The sequence below is a fragment of the Cnephaeus nilssonii genome (genome assembly GCF_951640355.1).
Source record: "Cnephaeus nilssonii genome assembly, chromosome: 15".
NCBI classification, from domain to species: Eukaryota; Metazoa; Chordata; class Mammalia; order Chiroptera; family Vespertilionidae; genus Cnephaeus; species Cnephaeus nilssonii.
This window is the reverse complement of record NC_137086.1, coordinates 31,546,348-31,573,083: the sequence shown is the minus strand read 5'-3', so window position 1 is coordinate 31,573,083 and position 26,736 is coordinate 31,546,348. Positions and strand designations below refer to the sequence as shown.

At 39.2% G+C, this 26,736-nt stretch overlaps 1 protein-coding gene across 3 annotated transcripts in view; it reads right to left on the bottom strand.

Annotated features, from left to right (window-relative positions):
* CCDC85A (coiled-coil domain containing 85A) overlaps positions 1–26,736 on the bottom strand; it is a 178,122-nt gene that overhangs the window by 33,689 nt on the left and 117,697 nt on the right. For 2 of the 3 annotated variants that reach the window (XM_079791548.1, XM_079791546.1), the window contains exon 3: positions 8,354–8,430. The exons of the other annotated variant lie outside the window; for it this stretch is intronic. In XM_079791548.1, coding sequence (XP_079647674.1) covers positions 8,354–8,430 — 77 coding nt within the window. The remainder of the gene's footprint in view (positions 1–8,353; positions 8,431–26,736) is intronic. 3 annotated transcript variants of the gene reach the window in all.

The following is a 26,736-nucleotide window of genomic DNA, read 5'->3' as shown; positions in this document are numbered from 1 at the left end:
ACCCCTAACCACTCTACCTGCCTGCTTTATCGCCCCTAACTGCTCGCCTGCCTGCCTGATCGCCCCTAACTGCCTCTGCCTCAGCCCCCATTGCTGCGGCTTCATCTGGAAAGATGTCTGGAAGGTCGTTCGGCTGTCCGATCTAATTAGCATATTATGCTTTTATTATTATAGATATTTACATTTAGGCAATATAAATACTGCCTATAATCCTATCTAATAAAAGAGTAATATGCAAATTGACCATCACTCCAACACACAAGATGGCTGCCCCCATGTGGACACAAGATGGCCGCCACAAGATGGCCAGCAGGAGAGGGCAGTTGAGAGGAACCAGGCCTGCAAGGGAGGGCAGTTGGGGGTGATCAAGCATGCAGGGGAGGGCAGTTAAGGGTGACCAGGCCGGCAGAGGAGGGAAGTTAGGGGCAACCGGGCCTGCAGGGAAGGGCAGTTGGGGGGGGGACCAGGCCTGCAGGGGAGGGCAGTTAGGGGTGACCATGCCTGCAGGGGAGGGCAGTTAGGGGTGACCAGGCCTGCAGGGGAGGGCAGTTAGGGGCAATCAGGCTGGCAGGAGAGCAGTTAGGCATGAATCAGGCTGGCAGGGGAGTGGTTAGGGGGTGATCAGGCTGGCAGGCAGAAGCGGTTAGGGGCAATCAGGAAGGCAGGCAGGCAAGCAGTTGGGAGCCAGCAGTCCTGGATTGTGAGAGGGATGTCCAACTGCCCGTTTAGGCCAGGTCCCAATAGGATCTGGCCTAAACGGCAGTCGGACATCCCTCGAGGGGTCCCAGATTGGAGAGGGTGTAGGCTGGGCTGAGCGACAAACACCCCCCTCCCATGCATGAATTTCGTGCACCGGGTCTCTAGTACATTTATACTTGTCTACTTTATATTTAGAAGATATAGGTAATTACCAATTATCAAGAGGCACCAACTTAAGTTTTTATGTGTTAGAAGCACCTTCAGTTTGCTCAGGCTACGGCAAAGAAAGAACTAGAAAATGAAAAATGCCTACATGAAAAATGCCTACACCTCACTGTAGGAAAGGTCTGAACCAGAATGAAGAAGAGAACAGCATGGTTTAGATGCCGCCTTAGGTACATCAGCCACGGAGGTAGTGATCTCCAGCAGGGAGTAGAGATTGAATGGGCTGTGCGATAGAATTTACATTTAATTTAATTCTGAAATCAAACACTACCCAAGATTTTTCCACTTTCTATTCCTTACCCAATTAGAAAAGGACTGTTACATAGTTATCTTTTAAAAAAAACTTTTGACTTTAATTTAGATTAAAAATAAAAACAAAAAGTATAGAAAACCATTTTGACAAGGCACCATTAATTTCTCTTATAGTTCCATCTCAAAATTCCTCCATATTGCTTCTCATTCATACATCTGTGACTCTATTTGAGATGACTGCACAGCAAAACTTGATGCTCAGAGTCCCATCATTTTTTGTGTGTGACAAATTCTGTCAAGGACAAGTAACAGGAATGCTGCTATTTTTATGGCTACTCCAAAAAAAAACCACAAAACAATTTAACATCCACTAGTGATAGAATTACTAACATGCCAGTGTAGATATACAAAAGGCAGCACTGTTAAACATTATTGATACCAATGTCCATAATAACTGACCACTTTTTAAATTCAATAATTCCAGTTAATAAGTTTAATAAGTGACATAATTATATTTTCTATGCATTGCAGCTCACCTATTTTCTCTCACTAGAATGAAAACTTCTTATCACGTATCAGATCCTCAAACACAAGCCCTCAAGCATGAGGAGAAGCATAGACGATGTTGTACGAGCCTTCCATGTCGCCTTAGACATTTCCCTATGAATTTTACTCTTCGATATCCTCTCTGAAAAATTTAACTTTTCCCTTAATCCAGTCTCCATTCATTTATGTTCTCCAGCATGACTTTTCCCCCCATAAATTTATTTCCCACATCTATTTGCCTCTTTTATTCCACTACACCCACACCACTGGGGTAGCTCCCACCTATCCTCTAAAACTCTATAGAACTATACCTAAAAGCCATCTTTCTTTTCTTTAATTATATAAATCATGGTGATTTAGAGAAAATGATAATCCATATGCACGATTCCTCCAGTGGAGTCCATTTTTCCCCAATGTGATTCTAGCAGCAACCAATCCTTAATGGTTTAACTTTTTTTTCTCTTATCAGTAACATCCAGATTCCACTCAGGTTTTACAACAAGGAATTCCTATCCATGAAAAAAAATTTTTTTTGGCACATATTACTCCTCAGAGGAGGGCCAGAAAGGTAATTTCCATGAAAATAACAAAGAACACCACCACTTGCTTTAAGTATCCTGGGAAGCATTACCCTATGCTACTTTTAGAGCAATTCAAGCCCTATATGAGCCATATACTGTATTTATGGTCCCAGAAGACAAAAATGACTTGCAAAACAAAGTCAGAAAAATGTGAAAAGGAGAAAGGGGAACAACCATAGTAAGTGTCCCCACAGCAAAAAAGAAAAATCACCTGGGGAAATCCATGTGTCAGAGAGAATCCGCCCCTCTCTGCCCTGAGCACCATGATCTGCATAAGCACAGGACAGAGGGAGCTTTTCAGAGACTTGACCAGGGATCTGGGGTGGTTGCCATGGAAGTGAACTATTCAATTTCTTTAGCTCCTGTGCCCCTTCCCCCAGCACTTCTGGCAACAGTAATAGGTTCTTTCCCTTTGTTCAGAAACTGCTCTGGAATGGCACTGCCTCTTCCCCGTGCACTGAAAGATTGCAGTGTGAGGCCACACTGTCACCAAATTACAGGAGGGGGAGATTTTCATTCCCATTCCTAAAATTAGACTCTTATTTGCGTGCCAGCACAACAGAACTAGAACCACTTGCTGAAAGGGGCCCCTTCAATAGTGCTCCCAGTTGCCATGGCTCTCAGACCCACTTGCTGAGCCCCAGCCCTGGGGCAGGCATAGGCCACTAGGCAGGCAGGCAGGCACCTTTTACTGCTCCTGGGAACCTCTCTAAGATGCTGGTGTCAAGAGGAAGGTAGTTTGGTTTGGAGAGGGCCTCTGGAGCACGAAGGAGATAAGAGTGCTTTCCAAACAGATGCTGGTGCCAGAACACTGGATGAAGGGAACAGATTTCCCGATGGGACTTTTAACAAATGTACTTAATTGACTTTGGCATCTCAGCAAACTTGTTTCAAGTCTCCAGCCCTACAATGATGCAAAATCGAATCTCAACACAGAAGAGGTGATAACAGTTTTGTTTAATAGGTAAAATAGTTTTTACCTCACTGTTATGTCTGAATAGTGACTAGTGTCTTCAAAAGACAGTATTATCTATAATGAAATCATCAGAATGGTCTTCATTATTAACATTAAGTTATTTCCTTCATAAATAACATTAAGTTATTTCCTAGCTAAGATATTTCATTGCAGATTCCGTACATAATCATACTGACTAGGTCTGAATTAAAAATCCTCATGACCATCAAGGAAAGGACAATGGAATGAGCAGAGAGATCCAAGCAAGATGTCTGAATTTGGGCTAAAATATCAAACTTTATAAGTATATACCTTGAAAACTACTACTGTAACTATCTGTGCCCCTACCCGCCTACCCCCTGCCCCTTCTGACTACATCCTGTAAAGTATGAATTTTTCATGCAAATTTGAGTATATGTGTTTGTACAACCAAACTTTGATTCTAAAGTATTTATAAAATGTGTCAGAGCGAAGACTACAATGAATTCTTACAAATTTAAGAAACAGAATAAATGTTTAAGAAATCTTAGATGGCTAATCAGATACCACGTTAATTTTTAAGACATGGTAAAAAAAGAATTTGACAGTAAGATAAAAACAGATTTAATAATACATTGAATTTTATAAATGCTATGAAGTGACTAAAGGAGGCACTGTGTATGTGCTAGAGAGAACACTGAACAGGCCTACGTCTTGGCCTGAGTCGGCCCTTAATCAGCTGTCTCCTCCCCTCTGAACCTTTTATGCCTTTACTGAAAGAGAGGATTGCCCGATGTAATATATAAGGCTTTATCCAACTCTGAAGATCTTGATCCACAGAAAGTTTGTGTTTATGTGTAAAAGTATACAGGTAATAGGTATGTTCCATTTAAACTTGATATAAAATTCTGACCAGCCAGTGTGGCTCAGTGATTAAGCGCCAACCTATGAACCAGGAGGTCATGATTTGATTCCTAGTCAGGGCACATGCTTGGATTGCCAGTTCAATCCTCAGTAGGGGGCATGCAGGAGGCAGCCAATCAATGACTCTCTCTCATCATTGATGTTTCTATCTCTCTCTCCCTCTCTTTTCCTCTCTGAAATCAATAAAAATATATTTTTAAATTTGATATAAAATTCCTTACAATAATTTTACACCATATTGGGTCTTTTATTTCATAAATTCCTACTTATTTTACTGTGCATGACTCTACCTCACTTGATTTAAAAGTTAGTCAAACTTAATATATAGCAGCTATATTTAACACACAAACTTCATTTAGGGCTCATCTCACATTAAATATACACAGAATGGAGTTCACAGGCCGGTCTGAGTAGTTTTAGTATTTGAGAGGTTAGATGCAATTCTTTGAAATATTTTTAAGTGTAATTTTAAAACATGTTTATGTGTTTAAGAAATACCTAAGTTCAAGTGATCGTTAGTGATCATTTGCACCAACTTTCAGGAAGCACATTCAGGGATCATTCATGTTGTCACATATTGCAGGATTTCCTGCTTTTTAAAGGCCAATTCCTCTCCCATTGTATGTATACACCATATTTTCTTTATTCATCTGCTGATGGACAGTTAGGTTGCTTCCGCATCTTGGCTGTTGTAAATAGTACTGCAGTGAACATGAAAATACAGATATCTCTTTGAGATTCTAATTTCAATTCGTTAGGATAAATATCCAGAAGTAAGATAGCTGGATCACATGGTAATATGCCAAGTGAAATAAGCTGTCACAAAATGACAAATTCCACATGATTCCATTTATATGAGATATCTAAAATAGTCAAATTCATTGAAAGAAAGAATGGTGGTTGTCAGGGATTGGGGGGAAAGGGGAGTTGATAGTCAACATGTATACAGTTTCAGTTATGGAAGCTGAATAAGTTCTCGAGATCTAATGACAAACGCATACCAATAGAAAACAATACTGTATTGTACATGTAAAGATCTTTAAGAGGGTAGATCTCATATTGTCTTCCTATCAAAATAAAAAGTTTACAAAAAAGGCATTTCCTTCTCAAATAATACCTATCAAATACCACTGCATTTTCTGAAAATAATGAGACTTCATATTTTAGGACACCTTTGGTAACTGTGTGCACAAATTAGATTTAAGGTACAGCTCAATTGTCTTGTAGGATATTCTGGAAACCATGGCAGAGCTAAGAGCTCTGTGCTCCCTGGGCAAACTACACATATGTTAGTTTGGAACATATGTGTAGTTGGCCTGCAATGGAACATATTAATATTCCATCTACACTTCCTGTGGGCTCCTTTGTACCACTGGGTAGAACCAACTCAGCCTTTATTCTCTCTGTTCTTGCATATAAACCTTTCATTCTAGGATCTGGTAACTTTGCATGGGTATAAGACTGGACCCAAACTTTATTTACACTCAGGCCTACAAAATTTAAGAGCTGGGTGGAACCTTGTCATGTATAAATTAAGAAATGGAAGCCTTTGCATCTAACCAGAGAGAAATCCACAGCATTTATGACACTCACTTTGCTTATTTTAAAATATGCATAGCTAGGGAAAAGTTGTGACTTTCTTTTCATTATATGCAATTTTATATAAGGAATAAAAATGAGCATAGAGATTTCATCCTCCGGGAAAATGCTTTACATAATTATTCTAAACACTAAATTATCAGCAAAGAAGCTGGACCCAGCCACAAAAGATATTTGATATACTTGGAATATCAATTGCCAACTATATTCTTATTCCTATTTATCCAATGACAAGTGGTCATATTTTTTTAAAACTTGGGAACAAACAAGAATTCTTTCTAATCAACTGCACAGTGAGAAAGCTCTTAAACTGAAAATCACGTTTTTAGATACTGAGACTATTTTATGCAGTGATGTTAGCTTGTTGCATTGAATTGACCTTGCAAATCAGCTAACATCATACAATCAGAAATCGTTTCTGCGGGGAAATCACATAATTATTTGTAACAGTCCCAGTGACGTCTAAAATTGCATAGCCTGTGTGTTTTCCAGCCCAAGTCCCAGTCTTCCACAAGGATTCCCTTTTATGACTCTCACTGTCTATGTTCATTTCAGTTGTGTTTCTACCAAGTAATTGTAACTGGTGATTCTATCGTATGTATTTTAGCTGTAAATGAAAACATCACTAACAAGTACAGAAATTTAATGGAAATATTGCTTTTGAACTGAGAGAGAGCTATTGTTTTCTTTGCATATTATTTAAAACAATGGACTTTTCTTTGAATTAAAGTAATTTGGGCACATACATAGCTGTTTAATTCTATATATTTTTCCATTTTACCATCTCTGATATTAGCAAGAATCTGACTAGAAATAATTGACATCTTTTTTTTTTTCCTCTTTATGGTACATATGATACTGGGGCATCTCACATCAGTAACACCTTAGATTCAATAAAACACGATCTTTCCTAGCCACTTCTTGTGGAGAAAAAACAAAACAATCTTCTTTGATAGAAAATAGCAGATAATTTTAAAAACATTTGCTTGAACACTTTATACCTTGAAAGTACTCTTAGCTGTGTAAGCACTGTATATTTAACGTACAAACATATCAAGTATAGCTGAAGGCTTCTGGTTTCCCTTCAAGGCCTCTAACACTCACGTTTGCAGGTTTTTAGAAATCAATCTTGTAATCATTTCCACATTTGTAGTCCCTCTTTTTCGATAAGATAACACACATGTTAGCATTTTGATGTTGATGCTAGCATTTCCACTCACAGGAAAACTAAGAAACATCTTTTTTTTCTCTCTCTCTCTTTCTTTTCATTTACATCCCCAGTTGCCTCTGAGATGGTATAACCATAGATAGTGTTCATAATCCACTAATTATATTTTTTCATTTTTTGGATCAGGACCCTAGCAGTCATACAGTGAATCCAATAAAAAAGGAAAAATGGCAAAGAAAATTTGAAAATGAAAAGTATAGAAGGCAAAGAAAAAAACTCTACATGTACTTTATTTCATGGTACAAATGACCCTTTCTGTCATCATGAGTTTTAACCTATGTGTAAGTTTGAGAAGGGAGATAATTTAAGTTCATGATTTCTAGCCAGATGGTTGGCCAGTGGAAGAAGAGAAAGGCATTCTCACATGCAGAACCTAATAGTCCAAATCATCATTACTGACCAAAAGTCATTTAAAAAAACAAAACAGGATTTGAAAAGACCTAAAATGTCTTCCCAAAGCATATTTGTACTAATGTTTCTATTTCTCCTCCTGCACTGTAACCGGTCTTTGTATTTCCATTTAAACTACTATTACTAGCTATTTGAGTTTTCATTTTCCCTTAGTCACTTATGAGATAGAAATAATCACCAAAATGTGCAAAGAGCAATAGCGAACATGCTTAAAAAGTTCACTTTTATGAAATATTAAAATACGTTGCTGTCTACATGTCTGTAAAGGGAAGCAACCTAGAATCAGATTCGCTCAACTCCTCACAGAACATTTCCCAAGAACCACCCCCTCAAAGGACCAAGATCATTTCACCAAGAATTTGGCCCATGCAAATAATTTTATAAGGAAAATAGATGGCAGGCAGTAAGCCCCAGACAAAGCACACTTTACATTCACCAGGGAAAAGAAATGAGGCCCCAAAGTAAAACCTGTCAATTACTGCCATCACCTTGTTGTGCTGAAAGGTTCAATTATATCACAAAGAACTTTAGAACGTGCTAATTTAATTAAAATATGACAGCTTCAATCTACCTAAGCTTTCCCTACCTCACAAATTAGCAAAATTTTTATTTAAATACAAGCCCCTTCTCTATCTTCACCAACGACATGCATAATGTATACGAGCAGTGCTATCAAAGTACTTTCTACTTCCTTTCATTTTTCTTTTCTTCTTCCTTCCAAAATTACTTTACATCCTTATTTCAGACATCTGCATCTTTTATTGTCACAGTTTAAGAACCTGCATAATATGATGGCCATTATGAAAAGTAATCACACTCCACACTGATGAATGGCTACTTACAAAATGATTTCTATCATTTAAAGGAGAAAATGTAATTGAAACTTCAAACTCCAAATAAAATACTACAACTCAAATGACACTGACTAGCTATGAGCTTCTTGAAGTCACCCACCTGGGGCAGCATGCGATTCTCTTCCTCCAGCTGTCTTACTCTTGCCTCCAGCTGCCTAACATAGGACAAGGTTGATTCTAAAATTGAAAAGAAAGAACTCACATTATACACACAGGTCTTGTTCGGTGCACTGTCAGGATATTTCTGGCTTGATTTATTCAAATCAGGTAGTGACTACTAAATCTGTTACTTAAAAAAAGAAAAGAAAAGAAAAGAAAAACAAGTTTCCTTCCCCAGAAAAACAATAACAGAAGCTATTGAAACTACAAGCAGTTTGAACAATTGGACAATGTTAAGGAGAATTCAAGAAATTTATATAGGTGGTGAGATTGTAGGCTTTTGCGGCACTATGTAGTCCTTAGAACATTAGACATCTTGAAGACCGCTTTTTCTTCTTTTCGACTTATTTTGTGCATTTTGGGCTTTCAATGAGCTGCACCACGCATAAGACTTTTGTAATGTCAATTATAACCAAAATAAATTACAAGGTCATATTAAAAATAGAAAATAATGTTTCAAATATCCAGTTCCCTTCATTATACCAATAAATATTTCAGATGTTAAGACCAACATTTTGTCTTTGTCACAGATCTACAGATATTAAGACGGTAATTCAGAGAATGGCTATGAAAGGGCTAAATAATGGAGAGTTAGGCTGAATTTTGACTGTCATTTTGGCTGTGTGTAACAGAGACCCAAGTTTCCCCAAAATCTCCAGGTTCACCAGGGGCAGACTTGAAATTAATTCTCGTTTTAATTTCATCACAAACTCAGGTGTATGCTGAGCTCACAGTCAGCATCATGCTTTTCCTGTTCCCTAGTGAAACTCGAAAGTTCACAGCTTTACATCAGGAAAGGGATTTCATTTTGAGGAACAATCTGACAGTAATATTTTTCATAAAAGTGAAAGTATTCAAGCACATCATAGAGAACAAGCTGCCATTCATTACCCAAGAACAAACATTTCAGGTAATGTACATAACACAGAATCCAGAGCATATTTGCAGAGTTAGCATTAAAGCAGCAGATCTTCCTCAGTGCATGTAACAGGCAAGTGTTTGGAGCCCCTAACAATCTCAATGTAGGATGAATATTGATGCAAATTAATATCTTGATCTGAAATTCACCATGGAAACTCTATAATTTTTATATGGAAATAGATTATATGACCTCAATTTCACATTTGTGACCTCCAAATCAACATTTTATTTTCTTAAAATACGTAAGAACTTCCAGTCCTTAATTCACAGCACCTAAGCTCATCCCTGACGACTTTACACAAGCCTGTTTTCACAAATATTTGCAGAAAGTCGTTATCGCTGACATGAACATGACCACCCACGGATCTCACACCAATGGAGAACATAGCCTTGAGCGATCCTCATACAACATGGAAACACAAGAGGAAGGAAACTGAAGACATTTGCTAGAAATACGCTCTCATTTTTTAGCTCAATGAAATGTTAAGAGTTTGCTTTATAGATTCTTCCAAATTGAAGAAAAAAAGTATACAGCATAAATGAATAACAAACGTATTGATTTCATGAATCTGCTTTACTCTAGCGAATGAATAAGTAATTTGTGGATCATGAAGATGTGAATGTAGATTGCCTGATTTACAGTTTTGCAAGCCCCAGTTTCAACTCTAGACAGCCACTTAAGAAGGGCCACCCAAGTGAAAAGTGGTCCAAAACATTCTATTTAAACCATGAACAAACACATTTCTTTTCTCATTTGTCCACAATTTATATCTTACCTTTACTGTCCCTATACGATACTATGCCTGAGGCTGTAATACTTAAAGCAGCTGAAATGACTATACAGAGTGCTTCAGGTGATATTTGAAAAATGTCACTAAATGGATTTTAATTCAGTTCAGTCTCTTTCATCTATTTCTCTTTTTTAAAATCTTTGCAGTTTACATATTTGATGTGATGCTTTCACTAAGTTTCTACTTATATTTCAAAAGTTACATCAGTACAAAAAAATGGGGGGAGTAAATTCCTGAATTTGGAAAACATTCCTTTCTCCAGTATTTAATGTCAAATTGCAGTAGGTGAAGTTCAAAGCTTTGTTTCAAAGCATTCACTGCAAATATATAGGAAAAGCTAGGGAATATTTTACACAGGTAAAATAATGGAAAAAAAATAGCTTTATGATAAAGACAAACCTAAGGGTGTTGTGAGTTCATTCATTCAACAAATATTTACTGTGGCACTGATTTTTCTCAGGTACTACTGCTCTAGAGTTGGGATGAAAAGATGACCAGCTATCGCAAGTCTTAGGTTCCTCAGAGCACAAATTCCATGCCCATATGCTGTGATCCAGAAGGCCCTGCTGTTCCAGGCTCAGCCCTAAGTCTCTGCTGCAATTATTACTTCACAATGAAGGGATAAAACAAATGAGAAAACTTCTGGGGGTGGGAGGAAAACAGGAAGAATAGCTGATCTGCATGCATAAATAAGAGAACTCATGCTGTTAGTTGTTTTATTCATCAGGAAACTGATTATATAATCATTAAATGGGAGTGGAATAGACAAACATTTTTCTAAAATATACTGTAAGGTCATCACTGAATCCCCGGATCCCTTTATGAAGAGACACTGGGAAAACCACCCAAATCCTTTGGGAAGTGAGAGAAAAACAAATACTTATTTTGTTAATCCCTTAGGGTTTCAAGGTTTATTTTGTTATTGCACCATAAACTAGCTAAGCCTAACTATTAGTACATAAGGAATAATGGGATAGAAAATATGTGGACATTTGTAAAGTAAGAAGCTCCATACTTTCAAAATATTCACATCATAATCCCCATCCTCATCCTAGGTGATCATTATTTAAAAAACCTGAAATCTAGTGTTTGAGAAAGGAGCCCCTTCTGACCCAGAGGGACATATTTGGCCCTGTCTGCTGCAGCACCTTCCCCCTGGTGCCTCCTTTTTCTTCCTTCCACGGGGGACTTCCAGAGAGTGGTGCCGACTGTAAAACAGCTGGTCTTCCACTGCTCCCGGGGAGGTGGAGCCCAGTTGTGCACTGACCTGAGAAAAGTGTCTGACGAAGACTGGAGTTCTTTCTACTTATAAAGTACACTCACTCGCACACACAACTGCATTAGGATATCCTATCAATGGAATTGATCCTTATGCTTTATACCAGTGGCTCATAGCTAGTAACATTGAGATTTCAAAATGCCATTTTGGCTTTCAGAACTCTGAGAATGAGCATCAAGGCCCCCCTGAAAAACAGCCAAATACTGAGCTATACTCTACATAGATGTGCAGTGTATTAGACAAGTATATTACCAGTTTGGGGGCGGGGGTGGAGAGAGAAGGCAACAAATAAAACAATAAGGCGAGCCGAAATTCAGTGCTAAAGCATGCAAAACAGCAGTACAGAAAGAGCAATATCGGTCATAGTTCTTCGAAGGAGAAACCTGAGCTTAATGGATCAATAGCAGTTTGATAGCCAGAGAGATGGGAGTGGAGCCACAAGATGGACAAGGGCTGGGAGCCAGGAATAATCCTGTTGTAAACAGGGAGAGAGGGGAATCACAAGAAGGAAGAAAAGGGAAAGACTGGGGAGCAAAAGGAGGAAAGGCCAGGTTGCTCCCACAGTCAGGATCTGAAAAGCCAATGTCAAGACAGTTATGCAGGCAGTGATTTCAATTTCCCCCAAAGTTATTTTATTTCTCTTTCCACCAGGGGAAACCTATGGACAGCTACACATTAGAAAAGCAAGGTTAAGCAAACGATACCAAGGTGAGAATCCAACCACGTTCTCAAGATGGTCTTTGGGTAAATCTTGTGCATATTTTCAGAGCAGAAACAATTTCTCTCCATGTATCTCACTTTTTATTGGAACCTACATATAAAAGTCTGCAGCACTTCTTGCAATTAAACAAATGTAAGAAACAATCATAAGAATTCCACTAAATTCCCATCTTCTAAATGATTCCAATTTTAGAACTGGAGTGTACCTTAGAGATTTCCTCACCCAATCTGTCCTCAATCCCCTGCTCATTTGGTAAATGAAAGAATAAAGCCCAGAAGGCAGTGAACTTGACCTAACACTGGGAATCAGTCAAATATATTCAAAAGATCTTGTTTCATTGCTGGGTCATCATAGTCATTCCCATCTTGGATCTTCTAATCATCACTATGTCCAGCTTCTTACATAGGTAAATTCTAAGTTCTCTCTTGTTCTTTTCCCGTTTAGATATTCTGAAAGGATATTTACATTTACAATAGCTTGATATTTCCCTTAGACAAATACCCTGCACTTGATTTCACTTCAATTTACTCGAAATACATTCGATCATACAAAGTAGCTCAACTTTTTCCTCTGCTAGTTCGAAAATTCTCTGATCAAAATATTAAACCCTCATATCCCCCCTTGGTTTGTAAAGTGGTGTTTCTCTCTGTAGGCAAACACCCATCCTTAAAACCACCCACGGGGACTCTGAGTGCTGTACATAAAAGGTTTATCATTGGTAGCTGCAACTGTCTAAGGTTTGTCAAACTTCTGAGTGGTTTTGATTAGACAAAGTGCTGTCTGGTTTCAGGGAAGAAAATAAAATCTGGTGATGGTCCATTCCAAGATAAATTACAGCATCTGGAAGAGTGTAAAAGAGAACAAGCATTTGGAGACTAACCTATCCAGGGTTTACAGATGTAAGTTTTTCTGTGGCTAAGCGTCAGTCCCCTTGTGCCCGAGAGAGTCCAATGGACTGACTTCAAATCCGGAGGCAGTCTCTTCATTCAAACCCAAACTCTAAAGACACCGATTGCATTAATCCCCAATTCATCCCACCATCCACAGGCTTTTACACATTACAAAGAAAATTACTTCAGAATTATATTTCAAAAATTATTACTGTTCCAACTAAAAGTGTTTCTCTTCCTTCCTCAGGCAAGCCAAGATTAGCCGCCTACTTCAAATTTATATTAGCTCCAGAAGTATAAGTGATTACATTTCTCACTATAATTTGATACTTTTTTTTAAAAAAAAAAATCTTGCTGGGATCAGTTTTCAGATTTGCCTGGATATTTAACTCGGACAGCTTTATTGACAGAGAATGAGTCAGGGACCGCTCCAGTCTATTATCTGCGAAACTAATACTACTCTTCTCCAACCCTGCTTTCTGTGCCTGACTTAAAGAAATATGAGGTAGCTATTTGCTGTCCAACTCCTTCCATGTTCATGGTTATTCACTGTCCTCAACTTCTCTTAGCTCCGGGTCTCTGCCCACACCTCCCCTGGCCAAATACTCAATACACTCTGCCTAGTCCAAAACTTCTTTTGCATGGTATGAAAAATAGCTTTCTAATAGGTAAAATATCCAAAGATTGAAAAATATGATAATGTACTTCATGTTGACGGAGGTGTTCAGAGAAAGATCAATGAGATTCTGCCAAGATTTCTACCTGAGTATGCTGTTGGGCTGATCCCTTTAACTCTGAAGTTCAATAATTCTGCAGTCTTCAATTCTTCCCATTCCATGGGTTTCTTTTAGTTTTCCTTGTTCTTAATTCATTTGTCAATGCATCACATATATTGAGTGACTTATGATGACATCTCTTTATTTACTTAGGTTATTTATTTTCATGTCTTAACTTTTCTAACACATACTTGTTTTACTTTGATATCAAGACTACCTGCTGTGTGCTAGATACAGTTCTAGATACTGGGGACATGGCAGTAAGCGAGGTCTATGCACTGACAGAGTCCACATTCCAGTGGGGAAGATGGACCATGAAAAGAAATAGGATATTTTGTGAAGGCGACATGTGCCATAAAGACAACAAAACAGAGTCCTAGTCTAGAGAGGTTTGGGGAAGAACAGCTGCATTACGGAACATGGCCTGGGAAGAGCTCTCTACGGACTTAGATCTGAAATAGGCCAACTATACGCAAAGCTATTAGAGAAGAGAGTTTCCGGCAGAAGGAATGATGAGTGCACAGGCATTGAAGACTCGGATCCTGAAATCCAGTCAAGAAGAGGCAAGTAACAGCAGTTGGAGACAGAGATATTTGTCTTGTCACCTTCCTCCGCTGCTTAAGTTTTTAAAACCTTGTGCTCTTTTTGGCTGTTTATACTTAGACCTAGACTTAGACTCCTGGATTATTATTTCTCCCTTGTGACAAAAACCCTAGCCTATGTTGGCTGCACTTCGTCACACACCCACGTCCCATCCATTGGGAAATTCTACTGACCCTACCTCTAAAATATCCCGAGAATCCAACCTCACAGTAGTCTCCTAACTGGTGTCTCTGCTTCTATTCTTGCCTCCACCCCCAAGTCTATTTTCATTCAAAGTCTATTTCAAATCCACAGCAGCCAGGGTTTTCTATCTAAACACTAAGTCTGAACATCATTCTCCATGCAAAACCCTATAGTAGCTCACTGTTTTTGTACCACATAAGAGCCAAAGTCCTTAAAAAAGTCCAGCAGAGCCCACACGCTCTGGCCACCTGGTACCTCTCCCACATCATGCCATCACACCCTCTGCTCGAGCCACGCAGCCTCCTTTCAGTTCCTGAACACGCAAACATGGTCTAGCTTCCTGAAATGCTCTTCCCCCAAATAGATGCTAACTTCCTCACCTCCTACCAGTCTGTCCAAATCTCAGCTTCTCAATGAGACTCACCAAGTCCACCTCATTTAATCCTGCAATCTGTCCCCATCCCCAACCCATACTCATGATTTTCCTTTAGCCTGCTGTACTTGTTTCCTTCAAAACACCGATCACTTTGTTCATGTTATGTTTATTGTATAAAATGCTTCTCCCCATCAGAATGTAAACTCCTCAAGGCAGGGATCTTTGTTGTGCTGAGTGATGTACTCCACATGCCTAAAGTAGTGTCTGGCACGAAAGAAAATGTATTGAATGAGTCAACCAATAAGTCAGTTATGTAGATAGTGCCCTGAAAGGAGATATTTCAGAGTATGGGTCCCTTCAATCACTCAGGGAAGACAGATCAATATTTAAATGGAGCCTAATATCAATTCTGTTGTGCCATTTGAAAAACATTCTTTGGTACATTAAACTTCGGATGAAAACTTTATGGAGGTCCTCAAACCATGTCAGATCAAATCATTGGTAGGTCATTTCAATAAGAAATCTGAAATGTGCTTTCATCACGTTCCAAAAAATATGTTTGTGTACAGTTGGGAGGGAAAGAGGGGGAGAAGGAGAGAGCAGAAGGGGATGTTGAAAACAAAGAAATTAGATAAAAACAGCTGTGGGGGCCCTAACCAGTTTGGCTCAGTGGATAGAGCGTCTGCCTGCGGACTGAAGGGTCCCAGGTTCGATTCCGGTCAAGGGCATGTACCTTGGTTGTGGGCACATCCCCAGTAGGGGGTGTGCAGGAGGCAGCTGATCGATGTTTCTCTCTCATAGATGTTTCTAACTCTCTATCCCTCTCCCTTCCTCTCTGTAAAAAATCAATAAAATATATTTTTTTAAAAAACAGCTGTGGGGGATGCAAAATATGTTTCTACCACTAATATCTTAGAGTACAATATAAAGGCCCTTCAGCTGGATAACTACTTACTAAGGTTTCCTTGTACAAATACCCACTGGAAGGGATGTGAGTTTCACCCAGACAGTCTCTTCCCAGCCACTCCTTGCGAGGTTGTACTGGGGGCCAGGAGAAAGCACAGGTGGGGAGCCCTGGGCAGGTGTCGATTGGCCTGGAGTGAGGGGCTCGGAGCTGTCCAGAGCCACCTCAGAGCCACCTCAGAAGTGGTCCACATCAAAACAGGCTGTTTCTTTGTGAAGAGAAAAATAATCTCACATTTCAGAGGAAAAGAAAACAGAGTAATGGGCTGTCCTGTTTATTAAAATTGAATTAATTACATCAAATTAAAATTAGAATGAAGGCTGTAAATATCGAATCATTTTCTGAGAAGGGTTTGACAGAAAAAAAACAAACAAACAAAAATGAGTGTGATTCTTCTAACCATGTAAATGCTGTATTTTTAAACAGTCCATATTTTTTTTCATTTATTATTTTCTAGAAGAGTAAACAGTTAAATGGACACTGAAATTCAATGATTTTGGTATAAATCAATCAAAAAATCAAGAAAAAAAATCAGGGTCTGTGTCCTAACATTTGTATCAGAAAACAATCACCATAAATTTGTTTAAGTCCCTCCTCTTCCCAAACAAAAGTGCTTGGAAAACGGAAGAAAATGGCATTCTGTTGCATGTTTGCTATCAGCCACCTGCACCTACTAGTACTCCTTGTGAACTGGGACCGTTTCTCCCTAAGTGAGAGACTGCCCATGGCAAGCCCCTTTAACTCTTTTCTGAGAAGCCCTATGACCAGCACAGAGCTGTGAGCTAGGAAGGTGTGCAATAACTTATTGTCCACTGGACGAATGAACAAATGTCTGCCACTGTTCCCAACTGCTTTGGCTGCTACCCAGAGGTCTGTGCCCCCAGGACAGGCAGAAGCAGTTAACTCAAAATGCAGTCAGTTCCACCCAGAAAACACACAACGACAAGCAATCTAAAATGGAGTCTGGTTTTAGGGCAATTTTATGCCCTAAAATTGCCTTCACTTTTACTATTTCCTTTGAAAGCACCACCCCTGCGAAGAAGGTACTAGGTAAATAGCAATAAATTGGACGAAAGGACTGAGAACTATAGGGAAACTATTTCAAACTCTAAAGAGCTGTTAACACAAGTACCATTTTCACTGCTATTTAGGGTTAAAATGTGTCTTTCCACTGTGACATGGCTGCTGGTGTCTTTTCCCAGAGAAAATAACTGCCTTTCCAAGGCCAGAGGATAAAAAAATTGATCTCATCTTAATAAACATAACAATTTTCTTAAATGTATGTGGCCCCCTTCTAAGTGCCTCTGTTCATATCATCAGTGAATGCACAAGGAACTACTAGTAAATCTGTAACACAAGTCTTCAAGAGATAGTAAACCTATAAAAATGTATTTTTTAGGAGAGTTGTTTTAAATTTTTATGTATATTTAGATGTTTTTAAAATTCTATAGATAGTTGTTGTTTTTACTGTCATGCTTTTCAGCAAAATAAAAGTTTTATCAAATTACACAACAAAGCATCATTAGTTTAGACTCCATCAATTGGGAATTCATAAAAATGTCATTGAATTTAGCCCATAGATACTGTCTGCACTACTATGAAACACACAGTGTAACAATTCAGAAATAGTTCCCCTACATAAGAAAAGCAAAGTTTTCCCAATGTTTTAGCATTATATATCCGCACATAGGATAACGTGGATAAATAATGGACAGATCTAGTTAGTTAAGATATACAAAATGGAATAGGCCATATATTTTGGAACCTTTTTTTTTTGTATGTTCACTATTTTGATATATTTTTCAACAAGTACTTTACTAGTACAATCACGGTCACTTAACGTATATTTATATTGAGCACCTACTATGTACTAGACACTCCATTGAAAATAAACAAAAAGGGCTCCTCCACTCAAGGAAAATTCTAGTAAGGAAGACATACAGCCAGACATGTGTACACAGACACATAAATAAGTACACTATTTCCCTGAACACCTCGCCCCCTATCACTTTAGCTTAGATGTAGATGATCAGTGAAGATCTGGGGCATCCAAGATGAAACCTGAATATAAAGATCGGGAATGAGCTCTCCAAAGAACAAGAATAGAATTTGCAAAGTCCCCAAGCTTAGAATGAGCCCGAGGCACTCCAAGCACAGAAAGAAGGCTGCAATGACCAAAGTGGAGTGAAGAGAGTGAGGGGAGAAGAGAGAAGATAAAGTTGGAACAGGAAGAAGTGACAAGATGCACGGTGTCAGTGGACCAATGTAAGCAGCTAGCATTTGGTATGATCCTGAGTGGGGAGATGTTTGGAAAGGGAGAGTGGGTACCTTATATTGACATCATCTGATTTATTCCCTACAATGATCACCCCAGCTGCTGTGGAGGTCAGAGAAAAAAGGAATGAGAGTGAAGTTGGGATGATCATTGAGGGAGAGGCTGTAGGAGATGGGCTGAGATGACGGGGTTGTCAATGAGCTAGCAGTGGTGCAGAGAAGTGGCCCCATTCAGTAAGTCTCCTAGAGGAAGAGACAACAAGGCAGATGTAGACAGTGGATATGAAGTGTCATGAAAAGAAGCATCAAACAGAATGGCTACATTTCAGAATGAACCAAGAGAGGATGGTGGTGGCAATTGTAAGATGGAGCAGGATTAGGATTTGAAACCAAGCATTCAACTTCATTCATGTTAGGCTTAATATTTCTACTAGGTATCTAAGGTAACATACAGAGTAGGCAGTTAAATATACAAGTCTGGAGTTCAGAGAAGTGATTGGGGGGTTTGGTTGAAATGTGGAAGTCAACAGCAGAGAGCTGTTGTCAAAAGAAAGCATGGGGGACAGTGCAGGGTCCGAGTACAGAAGCCTGGAGGAGCAGAGCCACATGGCAGACGCCTTCTGCAATCCCCTCCTCCCCAGCCTGGGCCTCCGAAAGGTGAACAAACACCCAGCCTCCCTTGTAGACATTGACACAGACCTTGTATTTTCTGTTTGGGTACATTTTAATGATTTCTCTCTTCTCTCTCTCTCTCTCTCTCTCTCTCTCTCTCTCTCTCTCTCTCTCTCTCCCTCCCTCCCTCCCTCCCTCCCTCCCTCTCTCTCTCTCTCTCTCTCTCCCCCTCTCCCTCCCTCCCTCTTGTTTTTTACCTCTGTTTCATTTCATTCTTATATCCAATCTTCCCATTTTCTTGTTTATCACCTGCTGCTCCCTTTTAGCACCCTCTCTCCTTCTTCTTCATTTGGGAGGAGTAAAGAAGTGAAGTAAAGCAGTGACCACGAGTGTTGGCTCTATTTCATTTTAACTCATTGGACATAATATTGAAGTAGATGATCTTTAAGACTCTTAAGATCCACAATTCCTCAAATGATCATGCATTGTACAATAATCTTTATTAATGGTTTAAATGCTAACGGCAGCTAAAACAGAATTTCTAACAATATATGTATGTTATGTTCCCATTCTTTCCCTATTCACTAAACAAACATTTATAGAACATGTGCCATGCACAAGGCTTTGGCGGAAGCAGAACATATTCAAGACAATGTTGTAATATTCCGAGAAAGCATACCCATGTGATAGATGTGGTACACCAGTTCTGACTATGGCAGATATATGCTTACCTGAGGCTTGCTTACATTAAATACTACTCTTTAAAACTATCTCTACAGATTTCTCTTAAATGCTGTATATGTAGAAAACTCTTTCCAATGAAGAAAGTTATCAGGTTAAGAAAAAAACATTCCTCAGTATAAGGAAATATTAGTTGATGTTATTGTTGAGAACAAATTATTGTATGCTTGCAAAAAATAAGGAGTCAAAAAACTTTAAAAGCACTACTTAATCTAAGCATTTTATGTGATGACAGTATTCTAACTAAACTTAAGATATCAATTTTACTAGTGACAGAAAAAAACTGATATTTATAATAATAAAAGCATAATATGCAAATCGACTGAACGACCAAACAGTGAACGACCATCCAGACGTCCTTCCGGACGAAGCTGGGGCTGCGAGGGCCGAGGCAGCCACCGTGGCAGGCAGCCGCTGCGGTAGCGAGGGCCTACTCTTGCACAAATTTCATGCATAGGAGATCTAGAAAGAAGTAAATCTCAAAGTCCCATTAAATAAGCCAACATAAGGCGACTATTTCTCATGTCCTTTGATTTTGGAGATACTTTACAATAGTGTAGCAGGGAGAGCACATTCTGTCCAGGAAACTTCCTGCTGACTTTGAAGTTCATTTGGGTTCTTCTAAATTCACAGGCATTCAATCATTTTGTCTTCACAAAACAGTTAGTAGGCAACAACAGACTCATCTATTTGGTCAAGCAAGTAAATCAGATGACACAAATGATGGCTAATAACTTTAATTTGATTTATCATATATCAATAACCTTTCTTAATTATCACCTGAGAATATGTTTTTATTGATTTTTAGAGAACGGAAGCAAGAGAGAGAGAGAGAGAGAGAGAGAGAGAGAGAGAGAGAGAGAGAGAAAGAAACATTGATGTGAGAAACATCAACTAGTTGCCTCCCATATGTTCCTTGACCAGGGATTGAATCTGCAACCTAGGTGTGTGCCCTGACTGGGAATAGAATCCACAACCTTTTGATGTACAGAAAACACTCCAACCGAGCCACCTGGCCAGGGCATATTATCAAGCACTTTGATAAAAAGGCATATGCATTTTTCACACGCATTAATGCATTTAATCCTCACTGCAAAAGAAGATTATTATCACTGTCTTAGACATGAAAGACTGAAGGCTTAGAAATGTTGACTAACTCCTCAAAGTTACAAAGCTAGTAGAGTTCAATTGTAGAACTCAACCTGAGGTCTGACCCAGAAAAGCCCAACATTTGCAGCATTATGAGTAAGTCTCACTGCTAGAGAACATAGACCCCCGTGAAGAGACAGAGTGAAAGCCATATCAAGCAATTATCAAAGAATTTGATCAGCACCAATAGTCTGATGGACTTATATTCTCTTCTTATACTTGAGCCATCTCTTATATGCCATCTCTCAATCGATGCATTTGTTGAAAGAATGAAAACTGTATTTTTCCTAAAATGCAAATAAGAACATAATTTCTCCAGTTCATATCGTAGTGACTTCAAGTAACCAAGAGTCAGCCTAAGTTAAAATAGCAAGTTTCACAGTCACCAACAACCAAACCATCCCAAGGGAGGTGGGTGGATAAGCTGTCAATAATGGGCTTAATAAACAAAGATGGCTGTTCACAATGCAAACTTGGAAAAATTTCACAAACTTGTTATAACCCAAGTCTCAGAAATCTACAGGCTTAGAAAAAAAATGATGGACAAAAACAAAGGGCAATTTATGGCTTGTAAATGTCTAATTTTAGTTTTCAAAGCAGCTGCTTTCCTGAATCTCTCCTGGATTCTCTTCCGGACATCAGGGGAACCAAGTTAATGTTCACTCTGCTTAATTTAATGCTGTCAACATTCTTCCTGGTGGTAACAAAAGAGAACTGGATGCATATAATCCAACAGAAGTAATCACAGGCATTTGGAGAGAAGTTGGTATAAATATTAAATATCTCAACATACTGTATTTAAAGTAATCACCCTTGTCCACAAAATCCTATGGATTCTGAAAGTATCTATCAATACTTCTAATACATGAGAACCTGGAATGGATACAATAAACTTCTACACCTAAAATAACAGTAATCTTCAATTAATGGTTTCTCAAGCTCCATATGGCCTGAAATTATACACACAACAATCAAGAGGATATTTTAAATTCATTTTGGCTATACAATGAACCTATTAAATTCTGTCCTGCTAATACTAATTTTCAGATTGATTATAAAATAGCATTCTTAAATCAATGATTTTTATTCACCCTTGCAAAATACAAGGTGTGGGGTTTTTTTTAACTTACAAAGCAGATGAAATTGGAAATCTTTAAGTTTTCACATGAGTTACCTCTTGTCAGAGCATAGTCATTCTGTTTAGGGAAAACCTTAAATTATAAATAGGAACTGTGTAAGTCATCAAGCAAAAGAAAAAATAAAACACACTGTGAACTCCATGTTCCTTAAAAAAGGGACTGTATTTTATTCCTCCATATAAACCTCTAGAGGCCCAGTGCACAAATTTGTGCACCAGTGGGGTCCCTCGGCTTGGCCTGCAGGATTGGGCCAAAACTGGCTCTCTGACATCCCCTGAGGGGTCCCAGATTTTGAGAGGGCGCAGGCCAGGCCGAGGGTCCCCACTGGTGCACAATCAGGGCCGGGGAAGGACCCAGGAGGTTGGCTAGCCAAGGAGGGGCCGCGGGAGCTCCAGAGCGTGTCCAGTCTGTCTCACTCAGTCCCAATTGGCCAGACCCCAGCAGCAAGCTAACCTACCGGTCAGAGTATCTGCCCCCTGGTGGTCAGTGCGGGTCATAGCGACTGGTCAACTGGTTGACTGTATGCCCCCTGGTGGTCAGTGCACGTCATAGCGAGTGGTTGAGCAGCCTTAGCATACCCTAAGCATATTACGCTTTGATTGGTTGAATGGCCGACCAGATGACCAGACACTTAGCATATTAGGCTTTTATTATTTAGGATGGTTGGACACCAACATTAAATTCCAGAGAGTTGTTAAGCCAAGGTACATGCCTCTTCAGCATGAAAATAACAACCTTTGAGTATTTTAAGAGTTAAAAATATCTTTATAAAGTTTAAGTTTATGATAGCTGAAAGAAAATGCAAGCAGTTGACTTTAAGGAAGAATTATAACTGTGAATAAAGTAAGTAGAAGTACAAGAAAGATATGACAATGAGAGCATTCCTCTTTAGGACAAATTATGATTTAAAAATAAATAGTATACCATACCTGGTCCCAAATGGCTTGAGTGAGGCATTGTAATTAAATAATCACTAAATGATGTCTTTACACATTTGGGAAAATTCCATTCTAGTAAGATATCTCAGGGAATAATGGGTTGCAGGAGGCTGGTCAAAGAGGTGACGCCTGCCTGTGCATTCCCTCCATTAATAATTAACATTATTCTATCCTGGTTCCTCTGGGAGTACACATTATGGGGCACCATCATTATTTAAAGAGAATTACGAGTATTTTCTCCGTGAGAATAAACAGTTATGTAAGAACTTATAACAAAGTGGAGGATCTACTAACATAATTGCTTATACCTACACCCTTCTGCCCTCTGTGGACAGCTCAGCTTTCTACGTTTGCACCATTGCCTCAACCAGGACTTCTGTTTAAGGCTGCTGGCTGCCTTAATGAGAAAGGACTTCTCAAATCAGATTAGACCCATGAATGGGACAAGATGAATTGCTTTTAATTTTCAGTCTGTCCTTAAGAAGTATCTAAGATCATTAAGTTGGACTTAAACAATAGGCCAGTGGCCCATGTAGATTCAAGTGCATGGAAAATGACGGACACCTCTTACATTTACAAATGTGTGTATCCTTCAGTAGTGACCATTTTAAGCAACTGATCTATACAGGTAAGACTTCTTAGTCTAAATAACAACTTACTTGACATTTTTTTTCCTATTGTCTGTGTGGGGTTACTGAGAAGTCAACCTTCAAGAGATACCAGCTCCTCTTATCCTATCATTTCTATCAAGATAACATACTTGGAGAAAAACGAATTACTTGGAAGGAATGCAAATAATAATTATGAAGACAGTGCTCTTCAATTCTGTATGAATAAGATTAAATGAGCCCTTTTTTAAATAGAGGCCTAGAAAATAACTTGCTGTATGATCACCACCATCATTGCATATTTGATACATTTTTAGAAAGGAGGGGGGGAAAGTTAGCATCTCCGTCAAAAGCTCCACATCAGCTCAGAGAAGGTTCTATCCCAGGAAGGGAGCGTCAGAACTTGCTCAAACCCACAGAGTGAGGGAACTGTCTCATAGGATCTCTGCTCACTCTGATCTAAACAGTAGCTCAAAGTCAACTTCAACACAAAACCAGGAGCTCTAGCCCCGTGTCCTTCACAGCGGCTGGGTTTGGCCTCCATCTCTTACACTTTCAGAAGCTAAGTTCTATCCGTCTGGGCAGTGTCTCAGCACCTGAGATCAAGGCTCACTGCCCAGTCACTTTGTGTGTGGCGTCCAGTGAATTGCCTGGCCAATTTCCAGGACATTTCACGGGGCCCTTGGGTCTTCTGCATGACTTCAGCATCATAACCGTATCAGCTGTGTCCACTGTTTCTTAGCTTAGTCTATTGCCTTTTCCATATTTTTTATTCTGCTTTTATCACCTGAAAGTTGCACTCAATATTTAATTCAAAACATGTACCAAAAGTTAATGTATTCTTTTAAAATGTTGGCCTCTTAAAAGTTGCTCTTAAATAAAAGCTTACTTTCAAAAATCTATTAATTTATGCTACTGCATTGTATGTTTTATGTATTGTTTTTACAGTAAAATAGAGAATGTCTAACCCAGTCTTAAGATAATCTTTCCTGGGTAAAGGATTATGGTCCGGGGCCAGGAGACTGCCTAACGCATTCCAACCTGCTGTACTTCAGAGAGCCTGCCCACTGGGGATGCTTTTAATCTGTCCTGATAATATAGGACCAGGCATCTTTCCTGTTCATTTGTTTCTACTATCTTGAACTAGAAACCTGCCAGACAGGCCCAGCTTTTATCTGACCCTGCTCTACCTAGCCTTCTGAAGACACTCCCCTGGGTCCGGCACAGACCAGTGGTTACAAGCACGGATGCTGGGGTCGGACTGCCTACGTTTGACTCCCAGCATTGACCCTCTACTCTGTGGCCTTGAACAAGTTATTAAACTCCTGGGCCTCCGTTCCCTCATTTGTAAAATAATTAATAACAGTGCCTGCCTCACAAGTGGAGGATTGAGTTACTTTGTATAAGGCACCAGGGACAGTGCCTGCACCCAGTAAGCCCTATTATTACCTCCCTCCCTCCTAGTACTAAACGTGGTCTTGATACCACCACTACCACCACCACCACCATGTCTCTGGCCCTCTCCAGTGGATTCCTTGGCTTGCTTTGCTCTGCCCTCCTACTCCAGTGCCCTGAGCAGACAGGCCTATGCTCAACGTTTGTGTAATCTTCTACCCCACTGCAGGCCACATGGTTTTACCTTAGCTACCTGGGCTGTTCGGTTTCAGCCACCCACACTAACACTGGCAAGTAACAGCAGCTCTCAGTGATTGCGGCCTAACCACTGAACCTCAGCAGAAGGCATCTGTGAAATGGAAGTGAAAACCAGTTGAATATAAATGGATAAGGAGATTCAAAGGAAAGTCAACGCCTGTGTTTTGGAGCAGTACTGACTAAATGACTAAATGTGCCCCAAATGTTGTTTGACTGACTAGTGTTAATAAACTGGCTAATTACACTCTAGCCCAAGCATGTCAAACTTGCGGCCGGGGGACCGCATGCTGTGAGTTTGACATGCTTGCTAGTAGCCGTTAATAAATACGGAGTTTGGACCAAACCGCAGGTCACATATAAACAGTATATTTGTTCATTCAATAAATATTTGAATGTCCCAGATACTGGAATATAATGGAGAACAAACAATAGATAAGAAACAAGAACATAAACAAATGAAATCATTTCAAATGTACGAAGGGGGTTGAAGGAATGACTGGATGGTAAGGAAAGGCCTCTTTGGGGAAATGGCATTTAAACTGATAAATACTAAATGAACAAGAGCCAGCCTGGTTAGAGGATGAGTCTTCTAGACAGAAGCAGCAGCATATGCAAAGGCCCTGTGGTAGAGATGAGCATAGTATTTTTTTTTTTTTTAATAGAGAGTGTTAAGTATCAAGTCCAGCTGCCTCAAACCAGCTTGGTGATTAGGGTCATGTGATCACTTCCAACCCTAAAACTCTATAAATCTCTATAGGAACTCATATATTGATAGGTATAGATAAGGCAGCTTAGATTGACTCTAGCACTTTGCACTAAATACCTAATGTCAAGAGAAAGGCATTTCAGTCAATGACATGCATAGCAGTCATCAGCCTTCATTATAAGAATAAAGAAGATGGATTGAAATTTAGAAACTTTGTGGTGATCTGATTAGTCAAAGAAAGAATAAAGCAATCATGGATTAACACCCCATCTTCACAGCAGAAGGAATGCAGGACTCGGTGGAGATGGGGTGGATGAGTGGGAATTGAAGATGACATAGCAACAGGCAAGCAAGTCCTTGAATGACTTGGAGTTTAAAATATTATTTTCATTCCTTTTTAAAAGCTCAGATGAAGATATTAATATTTAGACTCTGCAGGGAACTTGGAAAGAAATACCCTTTGCAATTCCCTTCTGAAAAACTCATTTCCAATTATGAACACAACTCCAATATTTCCTCTTAATGAGGAACGATAGAGTGTGAGGGCATTTGAACTGGGTTGCCTGGCTAAGTATTTAATTTCCCATTTAGCTTTAAGGCAAGTCAAGATAGACAGCCTTAGTTCAAACATTCATATTTATGAAAAATGGTATGAGGTTTCATTTAGATAGAAGATTTGGGGAAAACGCTACATCTAGCAATGCCAACCTAGACGTTTTGGACTGCTACATACTGGCTCCTCAATACAGAAGGTAAGCCTCCAATTAACATGGAATTGATTTTGTGAAAATGTCTTTACAGACAAATTGCTCAAATGGATAGCTTGGAAACCATAGCAAATATATATTTTAATTAAAGGTTGCTTCTTAGAAAGGAAATCTTAACTAATAGGTATTACAAGTCTTAGCTGAATGGCTTAGCTGTGGGAAATACAGGCTTTTAATAACAGGAAAAGAGAAATCTCCTACTTTACCATCTTCTACTATATGCCTCTCTCATA